The sequence below is a fragment of the Bubalus bubalis genome, chromosome X, assembly GCF_019923935.1.
Source record: "Bubalus bubalis isolate 160015118507 breed Murrah chromosome X, NDDB_SH_1, whole genome shotgun sequence".
Lineage (NCBI taxonomy): Eukaryota > Metazoa > Chordata > Mammalia > Artiodactyla > Bovidae > Bubalus > Bubalus bubalis.
The window spans coordinates 29,859,672-29,887,532 of NC_059181.1; the positions used below are offsets into that span (position 1 = coordinate 29,859,672).

General features: G+C 40.9%; 1 protein-coding gene and 1 non-coding gene across 4 annotated transcripts; both read right to left on the bottom strand.

Annotated features, from left to right (window-relative positions):
• Positions 1–5,486: 5,486 nt before the first annotated feature.
• On the bottom strand, positions 5,487–5,619 carry LOC112582399. Its single transcript, XR_003106936.1, has one exon. It is a non-coding gene; the product is annotated as a U8 small nucleolar RNA (small nucleolar RNA).
• A 9,246-nt stretch (positions 5,620–14,865) lies between these two features.
• TASL (TLR adaptor interacting with endolysosomal SLC15A4) lies at positions 14,866–27,806 on the bottom strand. Of its 3 annotated transcripts, XM_006056293.4 has the most exons (3): positions 27,571–27,806; positions 21,568–21,720; positions 14,866–16,162 (listed from the first exon to the last, which is right to left on the bottom strand). In XM_006056293.4, the coding sequence occupies exon 3, from the start codon at positions 16,159–16,161 to the stop codon at positions 15,259–15,261; it is 903 nt and encodes a 300-aa protein (XP_006056355.1). In that variant the 5' UTR covers position 16,162; positions 21,568–21,720; positions 27,571–27,806; the 3' UTR covers positions 14,866–15,258. The 3 variants fall into 3 exon arrangements, with proteins under 3 accessions (XP_006056355.1, XP_006056354.1, XP_006056356.1); XM_006056292.4 differs by lacking the exon at positions 21,568–21,720 and having other exon boundaries at positions 27,571–27,804; XM_006056294.4 differs by lacking the exons at positions 21,568–21,720; positions 27,571–27,806 and adding an exon at positions 19,597–21,492.
• Between the last annotated feature and the right edge of the window lie 55 nt (positions 27,807–27,861).

Genomic DNA, 27,861 nt, shown 5'->3' on the forward strand with positions numbered 1-27,861 from the left:
GTCTAGAAATGCCAGAGCACAGTTCTTCTACCAGCACATCTTTTCTTTAATCTCATTCTTATTTCTTCAGCCTCTCACAGATTCTGCTTATGAGAAAATCCCTCTCTTCCCACTGCCCTCTGTCTTTTCCTCTCATCTTACTCATCCTCTCTTCATATCCACAATCATCACAGCAGTCTTGAAAGAGGAAAAGCAAAAATTCTCATAAAAGTGATGAATATACCTACCCCACAGGGTTTAGAGAAGATCAGGTGGGCTCAGAGATTAGAAATTCCTTTGTGAATAAGTGCTACCTATATGCTAAGTATTGTACTGATCGTAGCCCTAGCAACAGCGAGGCAGCAGGAGTGATATTCCTGGCATCAGATGAAAAACGATCAGGGATATGAACCTGTCAGCCCTGTCTCACTAATTGTTAGAACAGGTGGTCAGACATGTATTTGCATAAAAGACTGAGATGCTCCTGAGAAATTCCTTATTTTGAGGACAGAAAGCAGCACAGTGAATTTGACACAGGAACAAAGCTGCTGAAGATGATTAATTAATGTTGCCGCACCTGGAGACTATAGACACCTACTCTCAATCATGAAGATCCGAAACTGATACCAAAAGTCTTGGTCACTGAGAGGCAGCAGTGACGCTGAGTACAGCATGGTGGCAGCCATTTGAAATTACTCCTCCATTGGAAGGATTCTTGGGTCATTAGGAGAAAAAGTGGCTGTAATGAAAATCTAGATGATTAAAAAAAAAAAAAAGACAAATCTGGAGGAAAACACTGGGCCACCTGCGCCAGGCTTTTTCTGTCCCTCTAACAGAAGGCAGCACAAAGCAGAGGGAACAAAATGCCAAGAAGTATTGATACGTTCAGGGCTCCAGGAGTATTTGGGGAGTAATTGGGGGAGCATACAAAGATTGATAAGAGAGGGCCCCTGAATTAACAGGTGTGCACTTCAGCTTGGAAGGTAGTATTAATGTTTAAGAAACACTGAGAGCTAACACAAACCAATAAGGCAAACCTACACTAAGTACCTGTACACGAGCTAGTTAGCACTATTTGGGTACTTTAAAAAACCTTGCAGACCAGCAGAGGTCTGTGGGTCACAGTTTGACCAGCTATAAATATAAGAATAACTGATCCTGTTCTTGCACACACACACACACACACACACTCCTTTCCTATGAGCTTTCTGTATTGCTGCACTAAAGCTTCTAAGTTGCTGTTGTTGTTTAGCTGCTCAGTCATGTCTGACTCTTTGCGACCCCATGGACTGTAATCCACCAGGCTCCTCTGTCTATGGAATTCTCCAGGCCAGAATACTAGAGTGGGTTGCCATTCCCTTCTCCAGAGGGTCTTCCTGACCCAGGGATTGAACCCAGGTCTCCTGCATTGCAGGTGGCTTCTTTACTGCTGAGCCACCAGGGAAGCCCCAAGCATCTAAGTATTTATATCTTTTTAAAATATTTATTTATTTGGCTGCACCAAGTCTTAGTTGCAACATGTGGGATCTAATTCCTTGACCAGGGATCAAACCTGGGCCCCCTGCATTGGGAGTGCACTGGACCACCAGGGAAGTCCATAAGTATTTGTATCTAAGATTCTCTTCATCCTTAGTGAGATAAAAAAAAGGAACTGGCTTCTTCTACTACTACATTTCCCTTGAGTCTTCCTTAATTCCATAAATAACAATAAAAATGTTAAGATTCTTAAAAGCAAAAATAAAAAAGCTCATGTCTACAGTATCACATGGTTTTCCGGAATTCTCTTGCTGCAAAAAAAGAAAAACTTCCACAAAGCCTACCAGAAAATTAGCTGAATACAAATATTTGGTTCTTGGAAACCTGAGGCTTATTTTTCTCTGGCTTGGGTTTCAGGAAGACAGTTTCCACCCCCTCCCCAGACATGTGTAGCCCTGTTGTGGGTCTGTATATGCTCAACAAGTGTGAGGCTATGGTTCCCATTTTTGCCTTGAAGTTTTTAGTCTTCACTTACATCCCACAGTTCCAGCAAGAATTAATGATAGTTATTTATGACTCAGAAGTGGAAGAGTAATGGTAGGAATGTAGATTCTTCTAGCCAATAATAAATTGTTATTTGACTACAAGTGACACTCATATTTATTAGATACTGGCTATAATAAACAAAAATAACTAAAATTATCACACAGGCATCATATATCATGAAACCATTTTTCAGTAAATGGTTTTGAATTCTTAGAATCATTGAATCTTAGACCTAGAAGAAACTTTAAAAGTTATATAGTACAATGCATAAAGAAACCATACTCCAATAAAAATAAATTTTTAAAAAGTCATATAGCACAATGCAAATTTTCCAAAATCAACATTATAGACAGTGCATTCTCATTAAAGATAATGTAGAAAATATAGAAAGACAATATCATGTCTAGACCCATTGCCTACAATCATTTTGAATATTATGTGTCCTTTGTTTCCAGCCTACTTTCTATGCAAAGGTGACTTATTTTATAAAAATATAAATAATGCTGGATATATAATATGTTGTGATTTTGCACTGAAAATTGTATTGTAAATATTTTCTACACTAATAAATAACCTTCCCAAATAGCATTTTAAATAGTTTTGGAAAACAATTTACCAAATGCTGTATCATAAGTTACTTAAACATTCTTCTTATAATTAATAATTAATTGATACACTAACTTTCAGGAATGTAAATTACACAGAAATTAATTTATTAAAATAGTATCTTGCTTATATATGGCCACCTTATCCTAACTTCTTCAGATCAGATCAGATCAATCACTCAGTCGTGTCTGACTCTTTGCGACCCCATGATTCGCAGCACGCTAGGCCTCCCTGTCCAGCACCAACTCCCGGAGTTCACTCAGACTCACGTCCATCAAGTCAGTGATGCCATCCAGCCATCTCATCCTCTGTCGTCCCCTTCTCCTCCTGCCCCCAATCCCTCCCAGCAGCAGAGTCTTTTCCAATGAGTCAACTCTTCGCATGAGGTGGCCCAAGTACTGGAGTTTCAGCTTTAGCATGATTCCTTCCAAAGAAATCCCAGGGCTGATCTCCTTCAGAATGGACTGGTTGGATCTCCTTGCAGTCCAAGGGACTCTCAAGAGTCTTCTCCAACACCACAGTTCAAAAGCATCAATTCTTTGGTGCTCAGCCTTCTTCACAGTCCAACTCTCACATCCATACATGACCACAGGAAAAACCGTAGCCTTGACTAGACGGATCTTTGTTGGCAAAGTAATGTCTCTGCTTTTGAATATGCTATCTAGGTTGGTCATAACTTTCCTTCCAAGGAGTAAGCGTCTTTTAATTTCATGGCTGCCGTCACCATCTGTAGTGATTTTGGAGCCCAGAAAAATAAAGTCTGACACTGTTTCCACTGTTTCCCCCTCTATTTCCCATGAAGTGGTGGGACCGGATGCCATGATCTTAGTTTTCTGAATGTTGAGCTTTAAGCCAACTTTTTCACTAACTTCTTAACTTTGTATAATTGATATACTCTTGTTTATCCCACAAATAGAATTAAAATTAAGTTTTAGTCCAGCCTGGTAAATGGCATTAAGTCTAATAATTTAACTGGGTTTCATTTGGAAGAGCCCAGATTTCAGATATTCTTTACATCTACTGTTATTTTTAAGAGGTCTGTAGGGCATACTGTACCTCATGGCACTGGGGGGCAGTGGGAAGAAGGAATCCATATGCTGGTATTGATCTGACCCTATCTCTGTGTGTTCTGCTGGCATCCGCTGCTAAAATTTTGGCTGATGCAATTTTTGACCTGTTTTCGCAACAACTTGGCCCAATCTTTGTTCCCAGTGGCACCTAAGAATTCTCTGGAGTCTTAATATGTCAGTTAGCTTTAGCTGCCTAATAATCCACTCTAAAATTCAGTAGTTTAAAGCAACTGTTTTACTCATGATTTTTCTGGGCATGTTTTTGTCTGGGCCAGGTTCATGGGGGCAAGCTGGGCTTGTTCATACATTTATGATCAGTTGGCAGGTCAGCCAGGTGATGGGTGGCCTCATAGGTCCCCATCCACACATTTGGCAGTAGGCAGGGGCGATGGACCTGGAAAATCCCATGGACAGAGGAGCCTGGTGGGCTGCAGTCCATGGGGTCCCTAAGAGTCGAGCACGACTGAGCGACTTCACTTTCACTTTTCACTTTCATGCATTGGAGAAGGAAATGGCAACCCACTCAAGTATTCTTGCCTGGAGAATCCCAGGGACAGAGGAGCCTGGTAGGCTGCCGTCTTGGGGTCACACAGAGACACAACTAAAGTGACTTAGCAGCAGCAGCAGCAGGGGCAATGGATGTTACTATCACTAGCCCACATACTCCTTGTTATCCAGCAGGCTAGCCTGGACTTTTTTTTATATGGTAACCAAGTTCGCAAAGCAGAAAGAGGGCAAACTCCAGTCCACTATTCAAGCCTATGTTTCCATAATGTTTGCTAATGTCCCTTTGGCTAAAGCAATAGAAAGAGCACATACACTCCCAAAAGGCATGGATAGAGGGAAAGGAATATTTTGTGGCCCTTTTCATAACCTACAACATCCTATGCTTGTCATTCACCAAGTTACAGACAACTGTGCCATAGCAACCCACTCTGGCTATCCTACCCATTTAGACTGTAGGCAACCCACTGGGGACATGCAGAAATGTTCTGAGGTCAAGAACCAAGTGTAGCTTTGGAGTAATAGCTGTAGTTATCTTTCTAACCATTCACCGTCCCTTGTTTCTGTAGCACATGGTTAAATGACTCCATCTCACAACCTCTCTTAAATACCTCCTTTGTCTGCCAGGATTTTTAGTTGAAAACAACACGATCCACAAGTGCTATAATCTCAGGATCAAAGTCTCAAGAGTTCATACAGCCTGGGAAAATGCACAGTCTTATCAGAGACCCACTACTCCAGTCTTTGGCACTGGATGCCGGAAATGCTGCCACAGCTGAAGATCAAATTCTTTAGTCTCTGTACTTCCTGGATGATCACCTCTTCCCACATACAACCATTAATTTATGTTGCTGCCTCCAAGTTGAACCCTGAGGTTAAGGACCTGGGTCACATGCAGAACTCTAGAGGCAAGGAAATCTCGGAAATGTAGTTTTCAAATTTCCGACTTTGTATGGAAAAGGAAGCTAGAGGGTTGTTGTAATGGGTGCTGCTGCTGCTGCTGCTAAGTCGCTTCAGTCGTATCCGACTCTGTGCGACCCCAGAGACGGCAGCCCACCAGGCTCCCCCGTCCCTGGGATTCTCCAGGCAAGAACACTGGAGTGGGTTGCCATTTCCTTCTCCAATGCATGAAAGTGAAAAGTGAAAGTGAAGTCGCTCAGTCGTGTCCGACTCTTAGCGACCCCATGGATTGCAGCCTAACAGGCTCCTCCGTCCATGGTATTTTCCAGGCAAAAGTACTGGAGTGTGATGCCATTGTAATGGGTGCTAGGTGATCTAATTTCCAGTATATTTTTTCCAAGAAGAATCAAACAGGAGCAAACAATGTTGCAAGTCCTGATTATGCAGAGCTCCTAATCCTGAGTCATCCGACTCAAGTCATCATGTTCTATTCTGCCCTCCAAAGGGAAGAACGGGTAAGAATTATGCTTCCTGACAATTAACCTCCAGTATTCACTGTAGCTTCCTATTTTAAAGTCCAAGGTTAGAGAAGGGAGAACAAGATGGATAACTGACCATCTGCTCCCCATATTCATCTCACCTACTCTTCCTACCATCTCATGAGCATGAAGGAAATGGATTCTACTTTCTCTCTGGTGAGAATTTGATCTACACAGACAGGGACTGAGCTTTAATGGTGAATGGGACATTTCCGGGTTCAGTTCCATAGAAGCATACCCTGAGGGAAAGATCTGTGTGCTAGTGATGTATAAAGGAAGTAGTCTTGGAATAAACTTGTAAAAAGGAAAATGAGTAGGAACAGAAGAGCAGGATAAGGAAATAGGAAAAGCATGACAGGTTTTCATTTTCAGGGAAAACCCTTAGGAGGACAGCTGCAGCCTGATCCTTCAAGACAGCTCTGAGGCATAGTACCTGAGAGTTCGTCCCAGGTAAACACGAGGGGGCTGGGCTTTCATACTAGTGCCTTCTTCAGCTGTTGTTGGCTAAGGGTCATGTCTTTGTTTCGTCTGCTATAACAAAACTGTCATAGTCTGGGTGGGTAAAACAGCAAACACTTAATTCTCAGAGTTCTAGAGGTTGGGAAGTCCACCATCAAGGTGTCAATAGATTTGGTGTCTGATGAGAGTCCTCTTCCTGGTTCATGGATGGCTGCCTGCTGGCTGTATGCTCATAGGGCAAAAAGGCCAGGGGAACTTTCTGAGGCTTCTGTTATAACGGTGCTAATCCCATTCAGGAGGGCTCCACCCTCATGACCTAGTCACCTCCCCAAAGTCCCACCTCTTTGGGGATTAGGATTTCAACAAATGAATTTTGAGGGTTAGGGACACAAATATTCAGTTCATAAGAGGCCACCACAGGGTTATATAAATGCCTAAGCAATTCCAACTCTGTGCCCGTGGGCAGACTTTGGGAGCCCAATGGCAGTCCTCCAACTAGGGAGTAAGAAGGAGGTTGAAGGCAAAGGACATTGAAGCTGGCAGAGGGATATACAGAGGCAGTGAAAAAGATCACAGGATGGGAGTTCCCTGGTAGACCAAAGGTTAGAATTCTGGATTTTTCACTGCTGTGGCCAGAGTTCAATCCCTGGTCAGGGAACTGAGGTATCCTGAAAGACATGTGGTGTAGCCAAAAAAGAAAGGATCACAGGAGACCTAAGGGAGCACAGTGGACACTGTTCACTATGCAGTATCTTCTCATTAGCAATATCGTGCAGTTCCCCAGGCCTGGATTTTAATTTGTGTGATGGGATAATGGCTTGGCATTCAACATCCATTCTACCCTCTTTGTGTTCTGCAGTGGCTTGAAAGCAAAAACTACATTTCCCAGGCTTCCTTGTGATTAGAATTCTGGGTGTGATTTAAAATCTGGTGCACCCCTGCACTGGAGAGGAAGGAAGGGGAAGGATGGGGAAGGTGGGGAAGAGAGAGAAAATTAAAGGCAGGAACAAAAGGGAAAGAAGAAAAAGAGGGAGATAAAGGAAGAGAGGGAGGAAATTTCCCTATTTCCATTGCCTCCTCCCCTTAGTTCACATCCACTGGACTAGCACTAAACCTAGCTTCTCACTGGTCCCTCTCCCTAGTGCTGTTACTTTAGAAAGTTGGAGATTTCCATCTAGGTTACTTCTTTGTAGGACACAGCTGAGGAGTAGGAGTCAGTTATAACTCCAACTTCCCCACCAACTCAGGTATATAATAAATAATTTTTTCTTTCTCTCTTACCCCCCCCATCTCTCCCCACACCACACCCCATCTCACACCCACCTCCTCTCTCTCTCTCTCTCTCTCTCTCTCTCTCTGTCTCTCATGCACACTTGTGCTTTCTTTAAAAAAAAAAAAAAAAAAAAAAAAACCTGAATCTCTGAATCTAAACTTCCATTTTTCCATGATGGCAGGAAACATCAGTCATTCTTGGCTTTTGGCTTCTCTAATCCTTCCAGGGTTGTACCACAGTTCTGGAGTCTTACACAATGTCAAGGAATGGTAGAGGGGCAAATGGGGAGTTTATGTCTGACCTTCAAGTTATAGACTATTGGTCATCACTGGACACAGGTTATCACAGGTCATTGCCAAAAGAATCACTGCTTCGTCTACATGGCCTCTTCAGATTCCCAGCTGTCCACTGCTTCTAGGTTGCCGATGGAACCCAGGAATCTTTTTTCAGGGCTTTCTGTGGTCCCATCTGCCACAAGGCCAGTCCTCTTTCAAGCCATGCTACTTCCCAATGTGTGTGTAGCATGGGGGTGGTGGTGTTGTAGGGAGGTTCTCAAAATGCACATCAAGGTTCTTGTTTTTCTATAACCCAAAGACCGCTTTTTCTTCTTCTTCCAACCACATGCTTTCTCTCACTTAAAATAATCAGGTAAGTCAGAACATTCTTCTGACAGGGATATACTGACAGTACAAAATATCTTTGAATTCATCTTGCAGTTTGAGCTGAACTATTCACTTCCTGAACCTTGATCTTCACCTCAATTTTTCAAGAGGAAAAAAAAATTAACTATAGCGTGCAAAAGAAAATTTGTAAAACCTTTACCATGTAAATTTGTAAAACTCACTTGTCTTCTTTTTCCCATCCTCCCAGTCCCCAAAGTTAGTGAATCACAGAAACAACTTTAACAAGTATTCTCTACAGGTCTCCAGTGAAATGTTTAAAGACTCTACTTGACCTCATTCCTTTCAATATTGGAATTGTCCCTGCCAAGATATTGGACACAGAAAGACACAAATAAGGGCTGTGGGAAGGAGGGGAGAGGTTTCAGTACCAAATAGGTAGTGAGATTAAGGCCAGAGTATGCGTATCTGTTCAATTGCTTAATTGTGTATGACTCCTTGTGACCCGCCAGGCTCCTCAGTCCATGGGATTCTCCAGGTAAGAATGCTGGAGTGGGCTGCCATGCCCTCCTCCAGGGGATCTTCTGACCCAGGAATCAAACCCGCATCTCCTGTGTCTCCTGCATTGGCAGGTGGATTCTTTACCACTGTGCCACCTGGGAAGCCCTGAGATTAAGGCCAAGTCAAGGTCAAAGCCAGGGCTGATTATTAAAGTCCATACTGAAGGTACCCCACCTCTACCCCTTTCCTTACTTCCCAGAGTGCTTAGTAAAGAAGGGTCTAGTCATAGCCCTGTAATAATGCCTGAGAGTCCAAAACTAAGGAGATAGAGATAAGCAAGGGCGGGCTTCCCTAGTGGCTCAGTGGTAAAGAATCTGCCTGTGAGATGTGGGTTTGATCCCTGGGTTGGGAAGATCCTCTGGAGAAGGAAACAGCAACCCACTCCAGTATTCTTGCCTGCAGTGGAAGTGAGAGTCTTAACCACTGGACAGCCAGGGAAGTCCCCAGTATTCTTGTCTGGGAAATCTTGTGGACAGAGGAGCCTGGTGGGCTACAGTCCATGGGGCTGTAAAAGAGTCGAACATGTCTTAGCAACTAAACAATAACAGCAGCCACTGAATTGGTATAAATTGAAAGAAAAATGATTCAATATGCCTTAAATAGTCATTGCACAATTCTTACTACACTCAGTGTGCCTTGCTTAAAAGGTTTGGTACTACATCATAAAGGAGCTGTTTATATAGGGACTGTGAATCTCATCTTTATATAACAGTTGATGCTCAGTAAATATTTGTTGAATTTAGTTGAATTTAAAGTGTGAGCAGATAAAACATGACAGATGGTTTTCAGTATGGACAATATAATAGAAAAAGGAAATAATCCAAATTATATCTATTGAATGTCAAACCTTAGGTTAGCAAAACTCAGACGTCTTACTGTTAATACACACAATTGCCTGCTTGTATTGGCTGAATGCATTAGCCTTGATTATGTAGGTAGGGCCAATTTATTCATAAAGGTCCTTATAAAAGCAAGGCAGGAGGCTTAGTGTGAGAGACAGAGGTGTGATGCTGGCTGCAGAAGTTAGAACAGTGCACAGTCAGGAGCTGAGGAACAGGGATGGCCTCTAGGAGCTCCAAAGAGTTAGAAAACCAGTTTTCTTCTAGAACCTCCAGAAGGAAGGCAGACCAACCAAGAAGTTGATTTTAACCCAACCAGAATGATTTTGGACTTCTGGCATATATAACTGTAAGACAAGTTTGTGTTGTTTTAAGCTCTGAATTTTGTGGTGATTTGTTACAGTGTCAAAGAGTAGTTAATATGCTGCTCATTTGTTCATTCATTCAGCTCTGGTTTCAGCCATTGACTGTAGTTCCAGACAGTCTCATACCTCCGCTTAGAACACCCTTTCCATCCATCTATCTCCACCCTATCTTGTTCTTCAAAAGTAATTTAAACCATCACTTCCCCTTTGGAGTCTTTGCCTGCCCTGGGCCCCTCCACTGTCCGGCACCTCTGAGCACATCTCCTTTGCAGCACTTACCACACTTGAGTTGCAATCATTGATTGCTGTATTCCTTCCTGTTGGTACCACTTTGCCAAGTTCTTGCTTGAGCAAGCGGCTTTGTTACTTGATCCTTACTTATTTGCCAGGTCCCTCCAGCATAACAAGATGACAGAGAAGGGGTCGAATCCTCTGTGTTTGTACACATGCACACACGTGTCTTCCCTGCATGTTTCATATCAGTACACAGTGTTCCCCAAAAAGCAGCATCAAATAAGTGCTTATTTGAAAAAGAATGAACCAGTCTGCTTTGTAACAAGTCACTTCTCAAATTGTCCAAAGAGTAAACATGTGTGATATTACTATAACATGTTTTTATTATACCATTTACTAAGCTGCTATAAGAAATTAAGCTCACTTATTCAGTTTTCTTCTTGAGGAGGAACTCTGAATAGTGCTTTTTTCTAGTCAAAATTACCTAGTTTTCAGACTGATAGATCTTTCGATTCAGCCATCAGATGTGGTATCCAACACAGTAAGACTTGTTTATCACTTGACATGTATGAATCAGCTACCTACTGTGTGCAAGTATTGCTTGGGACATGGAGGAGCAAATGAATAAACCAAAACTTCCAATTTGCAGACAGGAAGAGAGGCAAGTAAATACTACAGGACAGAACACTATAAAGAAAAGAAGTAACATAATGGTAAAGAAGTTAGTTATTTTTTCCTTGGAGTAGAAAACCAGTCTTTAATGAGACAGATGGTGGTTTGACATGAGTTTGAGTAAATTCTGGGAGTTGGTGATGGACAGGGGGGCCTGGTGTGCTGCAGCCCATGGGGTCGCAAAGAGTTGGACACGACTGAGCAACTGAACTGAACTGATGGTGGTCAACAAAAGAATAGGTGGTAGTAGTTAAGAACCAGTACTTTAGGGATTTCCCTGTTGGTCCACAATGCAGGAGACATGGGTTCGATCCTTGGTTGGGGAACTGGGATCCCACGTGCCACAATAAAGACCTGATTCAGTCAAACAAAAATGAATAATTTTTCTTAGAAAAAGAACCAGGACTTTACATTTAAATAGAAATGTATTCAAATCTAGTTCCACTACTCCCTGTGTGCCCTTAGACAAATTACTTACCTGCCCTGAGCCCAGCTTGCTCCTCAGTGTTTAAAAAAAAAAAGGCGGGGGTGGAGGAATAATAGGCATACTCTTTCATGAGGTTATTATGATAATTATATAAAATTCATAGAAAATGCCTAACATGATGCCAGGCACCATGGCAAGCAATTAATGCATTGTTGTTTTTGTTGTTCAGTCGATAAGTCATTTGTGACTCTTGTGACCCTATGGACTAGCCCACCGGGCTCCTTTCTCCATGTCATTCTCCAGGCCAGAATACTGGAGTGGGTAGCCATTCCCTTCTCCAGGGGATCTTCCCGACCCAGGGATTGAGCCCAGGTATCCCACATTGGCGGGTGGATTCTTTACCCAGAGGGAAGCCTAATTAATGCATGCTATGCTAAGTCACTTCAGTAGTGTCTGACTCTGTGTGACCCCATAGACGGCAGCCCAGCAGGCTCCCCCGTCCCTGGGATTCTCCAGGCAAGAACACTGGAGTGGGTTGCCATTTCCTTCTCCAATGCATGAAAGTGAAAAGTGAAAGTGAAGTCGCTCAGTCGTGTCCGACTCTTAGCGACCCCATGGATTGCAGCCTAACAGGCTCCTCCGTCCATGGGATTTTCCAAGCAAGAGTACTGGAGTGGGGTGCCATTGCCTTCTCCGAATTAATGCATAGTGGCTATTATTTATTTAAAACACTGAATAACATTTCTGAATTATTATTTCAAAACCAGATTTTTTTACATGATACCACATGTTGTTAAAAAAGAAAATTCACTCTACAAATACTGGGAAAATGCAGAGGATACTGTTGTGCTTCACATTCCTCCTCCTGACTGAGGAACTCATTTTCCCAGGAGCTGCCAGGAGTTTGGCTTCTGAAGGCTCACAGCTGATTCCCCTTGAGAAATTTGACCCTGAATTACTTCAGCTACCTTTGCGACCCCCTGCTGGTCAAGCAGGAGAATCAACGCCAACTCTCATTTCAATTTGGAACAATTTTTTTTTTTTTTAGTTTTTGAAAAATTTTTATTTTATATTGGAGTATATTTAATTTACAATGTTGTTTTAGTTTCAAATATACAGCAAAGTGATTCGGGTATACATATACATATATCAATTCTTTTTCAGGTTCTTTTCCATATAGGTTATTACAGAATATTGAGTAGAGTTTCCTCTGCTATACAGTAGATCCTTGTTGTTTACTATTTTTAAAAACTTACTTATTTTTTAATTGATGGGTAATTGGTGTACAGAATTTTGTCCTTTTCTGTCAAACCTCAACGTGAATCAGCCATAGATATACATGTCCCCTCCCTCTTGAACCTCCCTCCATTTTTTAATTTATTTATTTATTTTATTTCCTGGTAAAGAATCCTCCTGGAATGTGGGAGACCTGGGTTCGATCCCTGGATTGGGAAGATCCCCTGGAGAAGGGAATGGCTACCCACTCCAGTATTCTTACCTGGGTAATCCCATGGACAGAGGAGCCTGGTGAGCTACAGTCCATGGGGTTCCAAAGAGTCAGACATGACTGAGTGACTAAGCACAGCACATTTTTAATTTTAATTGGAGGATAATTACTTTACAATATTGTGATGGTTTTTGGCGAAGGCCCACCCCAACCACAGAGCTCCCTTAAGTGGCTGAGGTATCTATGGAAACCTCTTTGGCTTTCATCATTCCCTCACAGAGGTTGTTTCCAACAGGCCCCCATAAACTTGCTCACCAGTCTCCATCTCAGAGTCACCCTCCTCAAGGCAGCTGAATTAACTCAATCACCCGTTGTATGGTCAGGGCACTGCTGTGGAGCAGGGTAGGCAAACTTCTTTTGTGGAAGGAAAGATAGTGTTTTGGGCTTCGGTTGACCACATGTTCTCCATGACATTTACTGAGCTTTGCCTTTCTAGTGTGAAAGCAGCCATAAAGAATACAGAAATGAATAGATATTGCTTTGCCCCAATGAAGTCTTGTTTAATGGACACTGAATTTGAATATCATAATTCTCATGTCATAAAATATTCTTCCTTTTATTTTAAAATGGCTGAAAAAATTCTTAGCTCATGGGAGTTCAAAGCATGTAACTAGGTGTATTGTGGTCATCGTTTCATAATATGCAAATAGCAAATCATGTTGTGCATGTGCAACTAACGTGTTATATGCAGATTGTTGTTGGTGCTGTTGTTTAATCGATACGTTGTGTCTGACTCTTTGGGACCCCATGGACTGTAACCTACCAGGCTCCTCTGTCCAGTGGGATTCTCCATGCCAGAATACTGGAGTGGGTTGCCATGCCCTCCTCCAGGGGATCTTCCCAACCCAGGGATCGAATGTGCGTCTCCTGCATTGATAGATTCTTTACCAATGAGCCACCAGGGAAGCCCTCTCAATAAAAGAAACAGGTGGCAGGCTAGATTTGGCCAATGAGTCATTATTTGCAAATCCTTGAACTAGAGGAATTAAGTGGAGCAGTGGGACTCTCATGAAGCTACCATTCTACTGCATGCATTTACAGAATTTGACACCATGAGATCCTAGAGCTTGTAAGAGAATACAAAAGACACCTTCCTGGCTCCAGAAGGGACAAGAGAGCATGTAGAAAAAGAAGAGAAAAATGGGAAAAATAAGATGCATAATTCCTTTTCAAGCTTACTACCACCAAGAAAATCAAACACGGCAAAACAAAGCAGTAGTTTAATATTCACTATGTGGTATTTTTCATTTTAGAAAACTTCATCCCCCCAGTAAACAGAATTAGATTTGAATGGCTGTATTTGAGGTCGTAGCTAAGTAATCATTAAAAAATAAAAGCACAATTGCAATTTGCTACTATTTTCATCTTTATAAAGAATTTGGCAAAACTAATACAATTATGTAAAATTTAAAAATAAAAAAAAAGAATATATTTTTAAATGATCTGGTACAGGATAGGGAAAATAGATACAAATGTATTTTTAAAAAACTGTTTGAACCTGTCTTTCTACCCAAATGTAGCAGCCTTCGGTGGTCCATTTCCCTCAAGAAGAAACAACTTGGAGGATTTTACTTGGGTGACAAACATATTCTTAACTCCCTACCCTGAAACCTTTGGCTTTTAGTTTTGCCATGGTGTCCATTCTTCTTTTTTAAATTTATTTATTTATTTATTTTAATTCAAGGATAATTTCTTTACAGAATTTTGTTGTTTTCTGCCGAGTATCAACATGAATCAGCCATTGGTATACATATGTCTCCTCCCTCTTGACCCTCCCTCCCATCTCCCTCCCCATCCCTCCCCTCTAGGTTGATACAGAGCCCCTGTTCGAGTTCACTGAGACATACAGCAAATTGCCATTGGCTATCTATTTTACATATGGTGATGTAAGTTTCCATGTTACTCTCTCCATATATCTCACCCTCACCTCCCCTCTCCCCATGTCCATAAGTCTGTTCTCTATGTCTGTTTCTCCATTGCTGCCCTGCAAATAAATTCCTTGGTACCGTCTTTATAGATTCCATATATATGCATTAATATATGATATTTATCTTTCTTTTTCTGACTCACTTCACTCTGTATAATAGGCTCTAGGTTCATCTACCTCATTAGAACTGACTCAAATATGTTCCTTTTTATGGCTGAGTAATATTCCATTGTTTATATGTACCATAACTTCTTTATCTATTCATCTGTCAATGGACATCTAGGTTGCTTCCATGTTCTAGCTATTGTAAATAGTGCTGCAATGAACATTGGGATACATGTGTCTTTTTAAATTTTGGTTTACTCAGGGTACATGCCTAGGAGTGGGATTGCTGGGTCAAATGGTGGTTTTATTCCTAGTTTTTTAAGGACTCTCCATACATTGTGTGCATCCTTACTTGGTTTTTCTTCTTTTTCCTTTTCTGTATTCCCTTATATGAATCATACCTTCTTTTTTTGATCATTTTTATTTTTTCTTTGTTGCTGTACAGCCCTCACTTGGAAGTCATTATAGCTCCTCTCCCCACATTCCTTCGCGTGTAATATTATGAGATTTCCTCTTAATCCATACCTGACCTGCAACCAACCTTTTGTTCTCTACCCTTTGCCAACCCCTTCCTGCACATTCTCAGAATAAATGAATACTTGGTGCTTAGGATTTGAGTAGTTGAGAAAGAGCAATGGAAGCACCCTCTCTATGGATTCACGTTGCTATACTGAGAAATATGGAGACTCGGCGTGCTGATTTCGGTTGACCCATACTGTAATAGGCGGTTAATGACGATATCCCTGGCTTTCGAGATCTCCAGGTTCTTCTCTATAGAGACTTGAATACTAATTTGGTCCACGTTTGTCATGATGAGTTCAGATGCCAGAATCTGGGTAGGTGAACTGTCATGAAACCCAGTGTCCATAAAGTACTGCTTATACAACTCCACCAGCTTCTGCTCCAGGTATTCATTCAGCACCGCATTCGAAATAGGCTTCTGCATTTGCAGGCTGTTTTTCTCTTTGATGCTGGTTATTCTCCAATACGATGAATACCGCTGGATAGGGGTGGGTGGCAAGTCGCTGGGCTGAGTGAACATGGAATCCTCCATGGACAAAGGAATCTCAGATGATTTCAGCAAAGGACCATATTGAAAACTACCCTCAGAGGGGAAATCGGTTGTCACTGAATTAATGGCCATCACCTGGCCCCCTGCAATCTGTAAGTCATTGTAATTCTTGCAGATACTCTTGCAGGAAGGTGGGACCAAGTAGGTCTCTCTGCTGGTGTCTCTGTATAGTTCAACTGCAGCCAAGTTTGGGCTTTCATACACAGGATTGGGGTTTGTTTGCAGCACTGTAATTCTCGGATTTCTACTATGTTGGCTCTCTCTTGAATACACTGAAGAAATGACCTTGCCAGAGGATTTGCAGCTCACATAGAGATTTTGGACTTGTGTTTCATCCACGGAGGAATAGGAAAGACTCGCAGCTGCTGTGGCTTCCATCTCCTCTTCCTTTTCCTCAGCCACTTGCTCATTAGAAGACGGATAACTCCACTGGATGTCATTCCGGTATGCAAGTCCACTGAGATAGCCTTCTGACAGCATTCTGGAAAGACAGTGTATGAGTTACAATGGGGGAAAAGAAGATTGGAGTCTCATAAATGGGCAGCTGTGCTATCAAAAAAGTAAAGGGCAATAAATAAGTTGATTTCATTCATTCCTCAAGCTCTTGCTCATTCTGTGCCTGCTGTGGTATCAGAGCACTGGCGTGTGCTGGAGGTATAAAGATGAAATGGACACAGTTCCCTCCTTCAACAAGTTTCTGAGTAACAACCTGGGGTGAAGGAGGAGAGACGACAGGCTATGTCCCAGAGAAGGTGGCATTTCAGATAAACTGAAGCCTAGGAGTTCCATCCCTAGTCACAGAGTTATAAGAAATTGATGAGATGGCCTTACATGGCATATATAAGACACTGAGCCTAAGCAGAGAGGGCTGGGGTTGTCGACTGAAATTGAATCCTAAAGGGCCTTGGGAGTCGGCAAGGGCATCTGCCTTCTGCCCTGAAGGAAACGGAGAGTGATTGAGTAGCTGCAAACTGGGGAAGCAGCATCACTAGTGGGTTGTGAAAAAATGAGGGAATTGGTGGCAGATTCTACTGAAAATGAGAGCTATATCTTACTCATCGTCTTATTTTATTCTTGGGAGCTAGCGCAGTTGTTTGCCTTGAGGAGGAAATCAAAGGATCCTTAACTTGAATTAAATAATGAACAGCATTGGCAGGGTAAGAAATTGATTCACTGTCAACCTGTCATGATGGACCATGAAGCCTTCGTCTCCCTCTGCTGCCCAGGATGACTTTCTTGCTCTCTCAGTCCTAGTTTTTACAGTATGTCCTGGAAATGTTCCTGTGTCTGACTGACGTGTTTACCTCTACCCCAGTTACCAAGGAACTTTTCTTACTGTGAGCTTTTCCTCTACCTGCCCCTCTCCTCCCACTGTTAGCAGCTGTCACTGATTCTAAGGTGACTAGAATAGGCTGTGGGCTTCCCAAGTGGCTCAGTGGTAAAGAATCCACCTGCCAATGCAGGAAACCCAGATTAGATTCCTGGGTTGAGAAGATCCCCTGGAGAAGGAAATGGCAACCCACTCCAGTATCCTTGCCTGGGAAATCCCATGGACAGAGGAACCTGGCAGGCTACAGTCCGTGGGGTCACAAAGAGTCAGACATGACTGAGTGATTTAACAGCAGCAGCAGAGTAGGGTGGAAATCCACAGCTGCATTTTCCAAAAAAGACACTCTTGACAATGGAGCAACAGACAAGAGCAAAGAGAACTGACCTGCTTTGGCCTCAAGGGCTGGGCTTCTAAAACAGACCCATTAATTTGAGCCTGAAATTGACAAGTCATATTAGAAAAGGATTATCTTAACCCTAAGGATTCTTTTTTTTTTTTAATTTTAGTATCTCTTTTATAGTCATGAAGTTATTTTTCCAAGTTAATGTTTTAATTGTATAAAGTTAGTATTATGAATGTAATATACTTAGTGGGCTTCCCTGGTGGCTCAGTGATAAAGAATCCGCCTGCCAAGAAGGAGATGTGGGATCTAGCCCTGAGTGGGAAGATGCCATGGAAAAGGAAATGGCAACCCACTCCAGTATTCTTGCTTGGAAATCTCATGGACAGAAGAGTCTGATGGGCTACAGTCCATGGGGTCAAAAACAGCTGGGCATGACTTAGCGACTAAACCACTACCACCAATGTTTTCAATGTTTATTTCTTTTGGGAGGAACTATTCCAAAATATGTTCAGAAGATTTATTAATTATTTAAATGTTTACTGTATTCCAGACATTGTCATGTACCATGAAGCTACAAAGTTAAAGGTCTTCAACACATCCATGAAGCGATTCTTGTATGCTGGACACACTTACAACAGTAAGAAAATGTTCTTTCAAAAAAAACTTGTGTGGTTCTGTTCTTAACAAACTGAACATCCAGGTGAAAAGGCAAATCTTCTATACATAAGAAGATAATTAACACAGCAAGAAAGTTTATCCTAAGGCTTCCTAGTGATGCAGTTACCTCACGACCCTCCCACTTCACCCCACCCAGATTGCAAGTGGGGCCTTCTGCCTTCAGGACCTAAGACTGTCATTGTGGAAAACCAGAGCAAAACCACATCTCCCAGCTTTTGAGTTGCTAAAGAATCTTTAGAAAGTCTTAGCAGAAATCATAGTTTTAGAGAAATGAGTTTTGAGATTCCATAACCTGAGATTTTACACTTCAGAATCCAGAACCCTAAATGACTGGCAGCTTGGTCACTAAGCCAAGTGGCTCAGTGTTAAAGAGTCTGCCTGCAATGCAGGAGACCCAGGTTCGATCCCTGGGTCAGAAAGATCCACTGGAGAAGGAAATGGCAACCCACTCCAGTATTCTTCTCTGGGAAATCCATGGATAGAGGTGGGCTACAGTACATGAGGTTGCAAGAGTTGAACACAACTTAGGAACTAAGCCACTACCAAATGACTTAGGGCATCATATTGACATATCAACAATAGACTCAGTGGATGGAATCCCTGTGGAGGGAAAGAGGATGGTGCCAGATAGATTGGGGGAGCCCTGAGTAGATGAGGCCTGTGCCTTAACCCCCATGTAGAACCTGAGGAGCAGGAGGAAAACCAACCAAATGGAATGCCCAGGTGGATTGGCCTAAGGCTGCCTTGTGAAGTCTGCTTAGGTACCAGCATGCTGCCCAGAGCCTGCAAACCTGGTGAAAACTTCCACTGGGGATGGGCAGATTGCAGACATGATAGTTATAGAATGTTAACCAGGGGCCAGGTGAATGATGAGAACTTACCATGGATGCCCATGTGACTACGTAACAACAGCCAGAAATGTCCCCACCGTGCCACCTCCCTTCCACCCCCAGCATCCTCAGCTGATGCTATGGCTTTATGGAGGCAAGCTGGAATTCAGAGGCAAACCCAAGCCAGAGGGACCCCTGAAGTGACTGTGATTACTTAGAATGTGAGCCCAAAAGCAGGATCACACTGAGGGAAAGAAAAGCAAAGATTTTTAGGAAAAATAATGGATTAGACATATACCTGTATTCTTTCTCCCCCTCCAAACTTCACTAAAACAACAATAAATGATTTTCTAAATATAATACATAAGAAAAGGGAGAACAAGAGAAGAGACTAGAGCAGTTATACTTTAGAAACTGGAAAGCAGTAGATCAGGGGTGGATGACTTAGAGAAGCAAATGAAAAACCTAGACCAGTGCAGTCCAACAGAACTTTCTGGGATGATAGATTGATCTACATATGTGCTGTCAAAAATATTAACAGCCATATGTGACTATTAAGCCCTTGAAATGTGGCTAATGAAACTGAATTTCACTAATTAACTTCATTTAATTGAAACTAAAAATACCACATGGCTAAGATATTGGACAGCACAGACTTAGAAGATAGTGAAGGTGATAATGGAAAATCATTCTTGTGTCCCCCTTGTTCCCATTCAGCCATTACCCCAAATCACCTGTTTATCACATTTCTTTTCGTATTAAAAAATCATAGTGGATTCTTCTCTCATTTTATGTGGCTGATGTGTATAAGTTCTCCAGATAACCTCTGCTCATTCACAGTAGTGAAGGAAATGGATTTTGTTTTGAGTAATGGCCAAGACCTGGGTTCGATCCCTGAGTCAGGAAGATCCCCTGGAGAAGGGCATGGCAAACCACTCCAGTATTCTTGCGTGGAAAATCCCATGGACAGAGGAGCCTGGTGGGCTAGGACATGGGGGTCACAAAGAGTCAGACATGACTGAGCAACTAACACACACATAAAAGCCTCTTTGCCCTATTTGTCATGGGCTGAGAGCTTTGTTGATACCTTAATTCTGGTAGAATAAGAGCCCTAACATAGGGCCCAAGGCAGACCAGTACAGTGGTAGGACCAATGATGGAAAAGCAGAAAATGTGTCATGATACCAAGGGACAGAGACACCCATGCCTAAATGAACAAATTCTTATGAGAAAGGAGTGAGAGAAAACGTCAGGGAGGTAATATTGAGACATGCAAGGCTGAGGACTTTAAGTTTATGCTGAAGGCAATACAAACCTCTGGAAGGTAACCAAGGTTTTTCAAGGCATGATTTGATCTATGAATAAAGGGCAAGATGAATGTCAGCAGAATGAAACTGGAGTCCATGACCCAGGTTAGGGGCTGCAGGATTCATGCCCACCTGAGCTGTTTAGGGGCAGGAGCCAGGAAGAAGGAAGCAGAAAAGGAAGAGAAGCAATGAACTTGAGAGGCCATAACTCCTGGACTTGGCAATGAAGGAGAAGACGTAACTGTGTCTAGGCACGCTGACAGTTGACACCAGCATTGACCAAAATGGAGAGATCAGGAGAGAGAGCCCGGAAAGGAGCTGATAGGTTTACTTCAGTTCCTCTTGAGTCAGACTCTTGGTAAGTGAGTGCAGGTGTCTAACTGTGCACTGGAGATTCAAGCAGGGAACTCATTAGAAGGGTTACTGTCAGTCAACAGTGACAGCATCTCCCAAGTGTGGGCTGCAGGATTTTCTATCTAGATGCTTGAGCAGCTTGTATGGGTAATAATTTCTGTGGGGAACCTGCCTTGAACAGTACAAGGAGGAATGAGCCAAAATAAGCTCTGCAGTGTCGATAGTGTCACAGAAACTACAAGAACTTCCAACGTGAGCAGGTCACATTCTAAAAATCCACATTGGACATTGGAAGGTAAAATTTGATTGCTATGCAGACTCATTAAGGCCAAAAAAAAAAAATACTATTGAACTGGTAGTCAAGAGACTAGAATTCTAGTTCTGATCTTGCTGTGGTTTTAGTCTAGTTAATGGCAGGTCTATAACAGGGCTAGCATTTATACTAGCTACAACCCAGACACTGTTCTAAGGGCCTTTTATGTACTAAATCAATGAATCCCCACAAAAATTCAAAGATGTAGGTACTATTATTCTCATTTTCTATGTATCGAAATTAAGTACTATGTCCATAACCAGCAGGCATTCAAATGCTGATCAGTCAGAAAACAGAGCCCACTAGAATCCCCTGGCAGTCCAGTGGTTAGAACTCCACGCTTCCACTGCAGAGGACCTGGGTTCAGTCCCTGGTTGGGAGCTAAAATCCCACAACCTGCACAGCATGGACAAAAAAAGGAAAGAAAACAGAGCTCACGCTTGCATGTCACTTAACCTCTCAGAGACTCAACTTATCTGTAAATTGAGAATGTGGGATTAAATTATAGAATCCCCTCAAACTTTAATGTTGCATGGGCTTTTGACTATATTGAGAAGAAAATAAGTGAGGTAAGCATTGCATGCGTGCATGCTTCAGTCGTGTCTGACTCTTTGTGACCCTATGGGCTGTAGCCCACCAGGCTCCTCTGTCCATGGGATTCTCCAGGCCATAATACTCGAGTGGGCTGCCATGCCCTCCTCCAAGGGGTCTTTCTGACCCAGGGATCGAACCTGTGTCTCCTACATCTTCTGCATTGCAGGCAGATTCTTTACCGCATCAGGAAGCCCGAGGTATTAACTCAAAATCAAAATCCATTTCTGAAAATGAGCAGCAGAGGGCAGCAGAGAGCATGCTAGAGCAGCTTTTGCAAGATTTTTCTCAAGCTGTGGAGAGAGTAATGTGGGAAACACCCAAATTACACATATGTTAACTCATTTGATCTTTATAAAAACCTTTTAATGTACCACTAGAATTAAAATAGTACTATGTATCATGACATCTTAAATTTTAAAACAGAGTTATTTGGGTTTCTTTTGATTAATTGTTGGCATTTTTCTTAATAAACTTCAGTAATTACAAAATTTTTAGAAGACCTTACTCTTCAAAGTTATTAAAAAGATGTACTTCAAATAAATATTTGACTTAATTTTATCTGAAATGGTAAAACTTAAGTCAATGGATTATTTCAATTGTACAAAGATATTTTATCACTTGAATTTTTATTTCTCATCACAGAGAAGATAGAAACAGAGATACATCTGGAATTTTCCATGACTGAGTAAGAGTTTGAGGGAAAATGGATACATGTGTATGTGTGCCTGAGTCCCTTCACTGTTCCCCAGAAACTGTCACAACATTGTTCATCGGCTCTACTCCAATACAAAATAAAAAGCAAAAAATTTTTTGAAGTGTGAAGGAAAAGACTTTCAAGGACATTTGCAGATGAGATGTTCTAGACAAATTTAGCCTCCATTAATCATTACCAGACAGGGGAATACCAAAATTAACCTGCTGTGCAAATTCACAACTTAGAAATATGTACTGAAGTGCAGCACATTGTTAAATCATTTACTTGGATATCAGAAGAAATTGTAATATGAATTCTTCCTTCTATATTAACACTTTTCAGAAAACTGTCATTATAACTCTGTACATAGACCTACTTTTAATTTACATTCAAACAACACAAGCATGGATTTAAAGAGAAAAACTAATGAGGGAAGAAATTGGTAGGAGGAAATTTTTGGAAAAATCCAACTTAGGGTTCAGAAAACTTTTTTTGTAAATGGCCGAATATTTAATATTTTAGGTGTCTGTCACAACCACTCAACTCGGCCATCATAGCAGGATAGCAGTGGGAGACAGCCTGTAAACAAATGGGTGTGGCTGTGTTCCAGTAAAACTTTATTTACAAAAACAGACAAAGGGCCAATTTGGCCCACAGGTTATGGCTTGCCTATCCTTGACCTAAATCGAAAAGCAGGTGCAGTAACTGGGATAGGACACAATAATAATCAAAGTTGTGTTGAGTGCTTTCCAACCATTACCCCTAATCTTCCAATAGCACTGCACTTTTAGATGTTATCATTATCCAGGTTTTCCAAATGAGAAAACTAAGATTAAGATAGGACAAATGACCTTCCCAAGATCACAAAGCAAGTAAGTAGTAGAGGCAAGATTCAAGTTCAGATTTTCTAACCCCAAAGTGTATGATCTATTCTTAAAACATTAACTAATGCCTAGTTGAGAACAGTTAATATTACACAGTCATGACAAGCAATTAGTCCTTCCAGGAAAAGAGTACCAGTCCTGACTCTTATGTAGTAACAACCCTTGCCAAGTAAGGGAAGGAAGATGCAGTGAAATATAGAAAGAAAAGGTAAGAATACAGCCAGTGCCCACCCCACAGGGCTACATGTTTGACTCAGTTGTGTATCAGTGTTCATATGTCTTTGAGATATAGAAATAATTTCTACTATGCTCTTTCTAAAAAAAAAAATTATTTAAAATTTTTTAACTTGGAGAATAATTGCTTTACAATGTAGTATTTGGTTTCTGCTGTACAACAGCATGAATCAGCTATATGTATACATATATCCCCTCCCTCTTGAGCCTCCCTCCCCGCCCCCACCCCCTGCTTCCCACCCCTCTAGGTCATCACAGAGCATTGAGCTGAGCTCCCTGTGCTATACAGCAGCTTCCCACTAGCCATCTGTTTTATACATGGTAGAGGAGCCTAGCGAGCTACAGTCCTCGGGGTCACAAAGAGTTGGACACACACACACAGTGTATATATGTCAATGCTACTCTCTCAATTCATCCCACCTTCTCCTTACTCTGTGGTGTCTACATATCCGTTGTCTATATCTGTGCCTCTATTCCTACCCTGCAAATAGGTTCATCAGTACCATCTTTCTAGATTCATATATGTGCATTGATTTACAATATTTGTTTTTCTCTTTCTAACTTCACTCTATATGACAGCCTCTAGGTTCATCCACATTCATCTGCTCTTTTAATCTAACTATATGGACACTTTCCTTAACTATTCCCACTGCTGTAGCCTAGCATTGCCTTGCCCTTAATTTTACAACCACGGGGTAATTTAATATTACAGATACCCTGTATAAATATCAACAGCTCCCCATTACCTCCAGGATAAAGTCCACACATGTTAGGCCCTCATGATACGTGGTTCTTATCTGCCTTCTTCATCTCAATCTCTGCCTGTTCTCACAGGACCCAGGACGCCAACCATGCTGGACTCTTCCCAGTTCACTCACATCCCATGCCCAACCCAGGCATTCATGCCCTTCTTCCTCTGTCCAAGAGCCCTGTTTCCCTATCCATCCCCATTCCACCACCTCCCATCAAGTCTCATATCTCAGCATTCCAGAGTCCCTGGCCATCCATTTAAAATCCTTGCCCCTAAATTAGAAAGAAATTCTAAGTTCTTGTCTCTCCTACCCCAATATATTTATCAGGATTGCACAGAACCTTAGCATAATCCAGCTGCTACCTTGAACAGTGAAATAAATCATTGAGACGGTCCTTTAAATAGAGTAACTGGCAATAGCAAAAGAAAAGCAGGAAGATGGAGGATTGGTAGGAAGTGGGGGTATTGGGGGATGATACGGTGGCAGAAGAGATCCTGTCCTTGAAAAGACAGTTTGAATGTATGAGAACTAAGACTTCTGATCAGCTAGGTGGTTGAGACAGTACAGAGAAGACCTCAGTAGCCACACGAAAATGGAGGCACTGGATGGGACTGCCTCAGGGCATCACGGTATGTAACGTCACAGAAATAGGGACAGGAAAGTGTTATTGTCTGTTTCATAGATGATCTTGAACCTAGCTAGTTGGGGTGCAGTTTAGTTCCCACTTGTCAGCAATGCCTGCTTATATAGGTCTGCCTTTTCATGGAAAATAACAGGCACAACTTATGTTAGCAAATAATTTCTCATAATAGACATGGAGGTTTTTCTTGCTTAGCAGTCACTTTATGTGCCTCCAGGAATGTTTCCCCAGGTCAGATCTGGAGAAGCAGAATTGTCTTTCAAGTAGCTTGGGCAAATTTATTCTCTCACCATCAGTGTCTAAAATTAACTGTTTCCACTGTTATTCTTCAATACACTATTACTTTTTCAAATTTTCCAATCAGATGAGCACATTTATTTTTGCCTCATATTTATAGTGAAGCAAGCTGTCTTGTTAAGATTATATGTAGGTGATATACCAGAAATGTTATTTTTTCATAATGCCTCCATCCCCAAAATACTCTATTTCATCTCTTCATCTCTGTATTTCCCCTATAATCTTAATTTTAGATCCTTTCATTCCAATCTTTGTTTTTTAAAGATCTTGATTTGGAGGACTTGCAAATAAACCACTGAAAGGTTATCATTGAAAAACTTGAATATTATTTTGTTCTTAATCTAGTTATAATAATGTAACTAAATCTATGTTACATTAGTTTTTTTCCAGTGAATAATACAAGAACTTTACCCAAAACAAGGTGTTTCTTTAGATCTCCTGCATTTTCCTGACTCTTATCTTTGAAAGTAACATGTTCTTAAGAGCTGAAAATAACCATTCACTTAATCATACACCTTGGTTTATGTCCCTGTTATTTCATATTCTGTGGCGTTTGTTGATGGAGGCTCTAAAATATTCCTTACTTTGTTTCATTTCCTGTTATAAAACATATAATTTGGATTACCAATTCTTCTGTCAAACATGAAGTGATTCTTACTTAATGAGTTAGTTCCCAAAAGTCTAATTTGATGGCTAAAATAATCATAAGTCAAAAGGCCTCTGTTTTCCATATTAACATCAACAAGTAAATAATTTTCTGTTCAGTTCTACTTAGATCCTTATGAACAAAGGAAACAGCTACTTCCAAGGACTTTATCTGGATATAAATTTCCTTATTTCAGAAAATATAAATTTTGATGCAGATATATTAGTAAATATATTTTTGTCATAGTTTGGATTTTTCTTCATATCCTGTCTTTATGTCTCACAAACAGAAAAATGAAAGCTTATGATCACTTTGAATCACTTTAAAAGTATTTTGATACTAATGAAAGGACTAAAAAATAAGAAAAGCAATCATGATAGAATTGATACTAAATTTCCTTGGTGTTATAATTCTTAATTGTTAATTATATTGTTAATTATGGCTATTACCATTAACATTTATTTAATTGTAAGCATATCAACCAAATGCAATGCAAGACTGAATCCTGAATTAAAAAATAAAAACTCTCTAGAGGACATGTGGATAATCAGAGAAATTTGAATATGGATCTACTATTAGATAATAGTATTATATTAAGATTAAATTTCCTTATCATTATAGTCATGTAGAAGATTATTCTTTTTCTTAGGAGATATGAGTCAAAAATTTGAGGGTACTGTCCTGAATCAACAATATACTTTCAAATAATTTAGAAAAAAAAAAAACAACCTGTGTATGTGTGTGTTTATGTATATATACAGAGAGAGAGAGACATAGAAGGAGAAAAAATAAATGTGATGAAATGCTACAAGTAATTACTAGAAACATGTGTGCATTGCACTATTGAACATGTGTTCATTGATAGAAACGTTTGTTCATTGAAGTAGTTTTTTTCCATTTTTCAATACGATTGAAACTTTGCAAAAAAAATTGGAAGGAAAGTAACTACAGTTAGTTAATGAAGGGAAATTTACATTCTATTGTGCCTATGAAGAGCTCAGAGGGACAATATCTTATATATCTAAGATAATCATTAGGTCTGTGGTTAGAAATGTTCTAGTAACTTGAAATAACTATTGAAAACATCACTTTGCTCTGAAATAATAAAATTAGCTCACATGTGTAGATCTCCCAAATTACCATTATAATATGAATGTTATGCAAAAATTTGAAATACTCTCTACTCCTCCAGAAAGCTTCTCAAGCTCGAAAACACGAGCTTCTTACAACTGACGTACGCAAAAAAATGGTCTAAAAATATGAGTGTGAATATTCTGGTCAAACCAAGTTTATATTCAAGCACATATAGATGTGCTCAAAAAAAGAATGAGCAGATCTAAAGATAATTCAAGCAAAATTCAAGCAAAAGTACTTGTGCATGTACTGTCTTTAATACCAACAGGGAGACTTTTCCCAAATCACCCAGATGGCAATTTGAAAAGCCTCATCACTGTCAATCACATTTACTTTGCGTATATCCTGCCACACAGAAAAACACTTATCACAACTTCATCCAGCGAATAATTGAGAGTCAAATTGGAATTTATTGTCATTGTATTAATCTCTAAAACTACATTCCTGTGACCAAATTCGAGTTGTGCTGTCCCAGCAAAATTCTGCTTAGGTTTTTAGGCCTTCTTTAAAAAACGCAGATGCTAAACCTATGTAGAAATTAGCAAACAGGGACTGAAGAAATGACATAACAAATACTTGATCAGATCAGTCAAAATTTTAAGTAAAATAGTTTTAGAAATGTCCAAAATGTGACCATGAGGTAAGAGAAGTGCAGTGTTTGGCTTAATTTCTCTTCATTGTCTAACTCCATTGAATGCTTGCTTACATTCCCACTCACTTCTGATCTGGTAAATGAGAAAAGCATTTTAGATGTCATGAGATTGGAACTGAGTTCTGCTGATAAAGTGTGAAGAAAGGGTGAGAAGAGAAATGACAGATAGAGTTCACAGTCATAGCGTTTGTTGCCTCCTTTGCTTACCTTCACTAACCAGTCCGTGCCTTTGGTCCTGCAGAAATACCACGATTGACCATATAGAGATGAATAAGCCAGCCAGTGCTTTGACCAGAAATGTTCGCAAGCCTTTGGTGAGTCTACTTTCCCTGATAAAACCAATAAACTAAGCTGTTCATTGCCCTTGCCATTCTTTTTATAACTGATCCTATGGAAAAAGTTGTTTTTGCTCAAGTCTGATTTGTGCTAAAGAAGAGTGGGAAGTCCCAAGAAGGGGGGAGGCAATAACTGACAAACCCACATCAAGCCACAGAATGG

What these genes read in the sequence shown, in the direction of transcription:
- TASL (XM_006056293.4), bottom strand. Translation starts at nt 16,161, where the DNA reads ATGCTGTCAGAAGGCTATCTCAGTGGACTTGCATACCGGAATGACATC.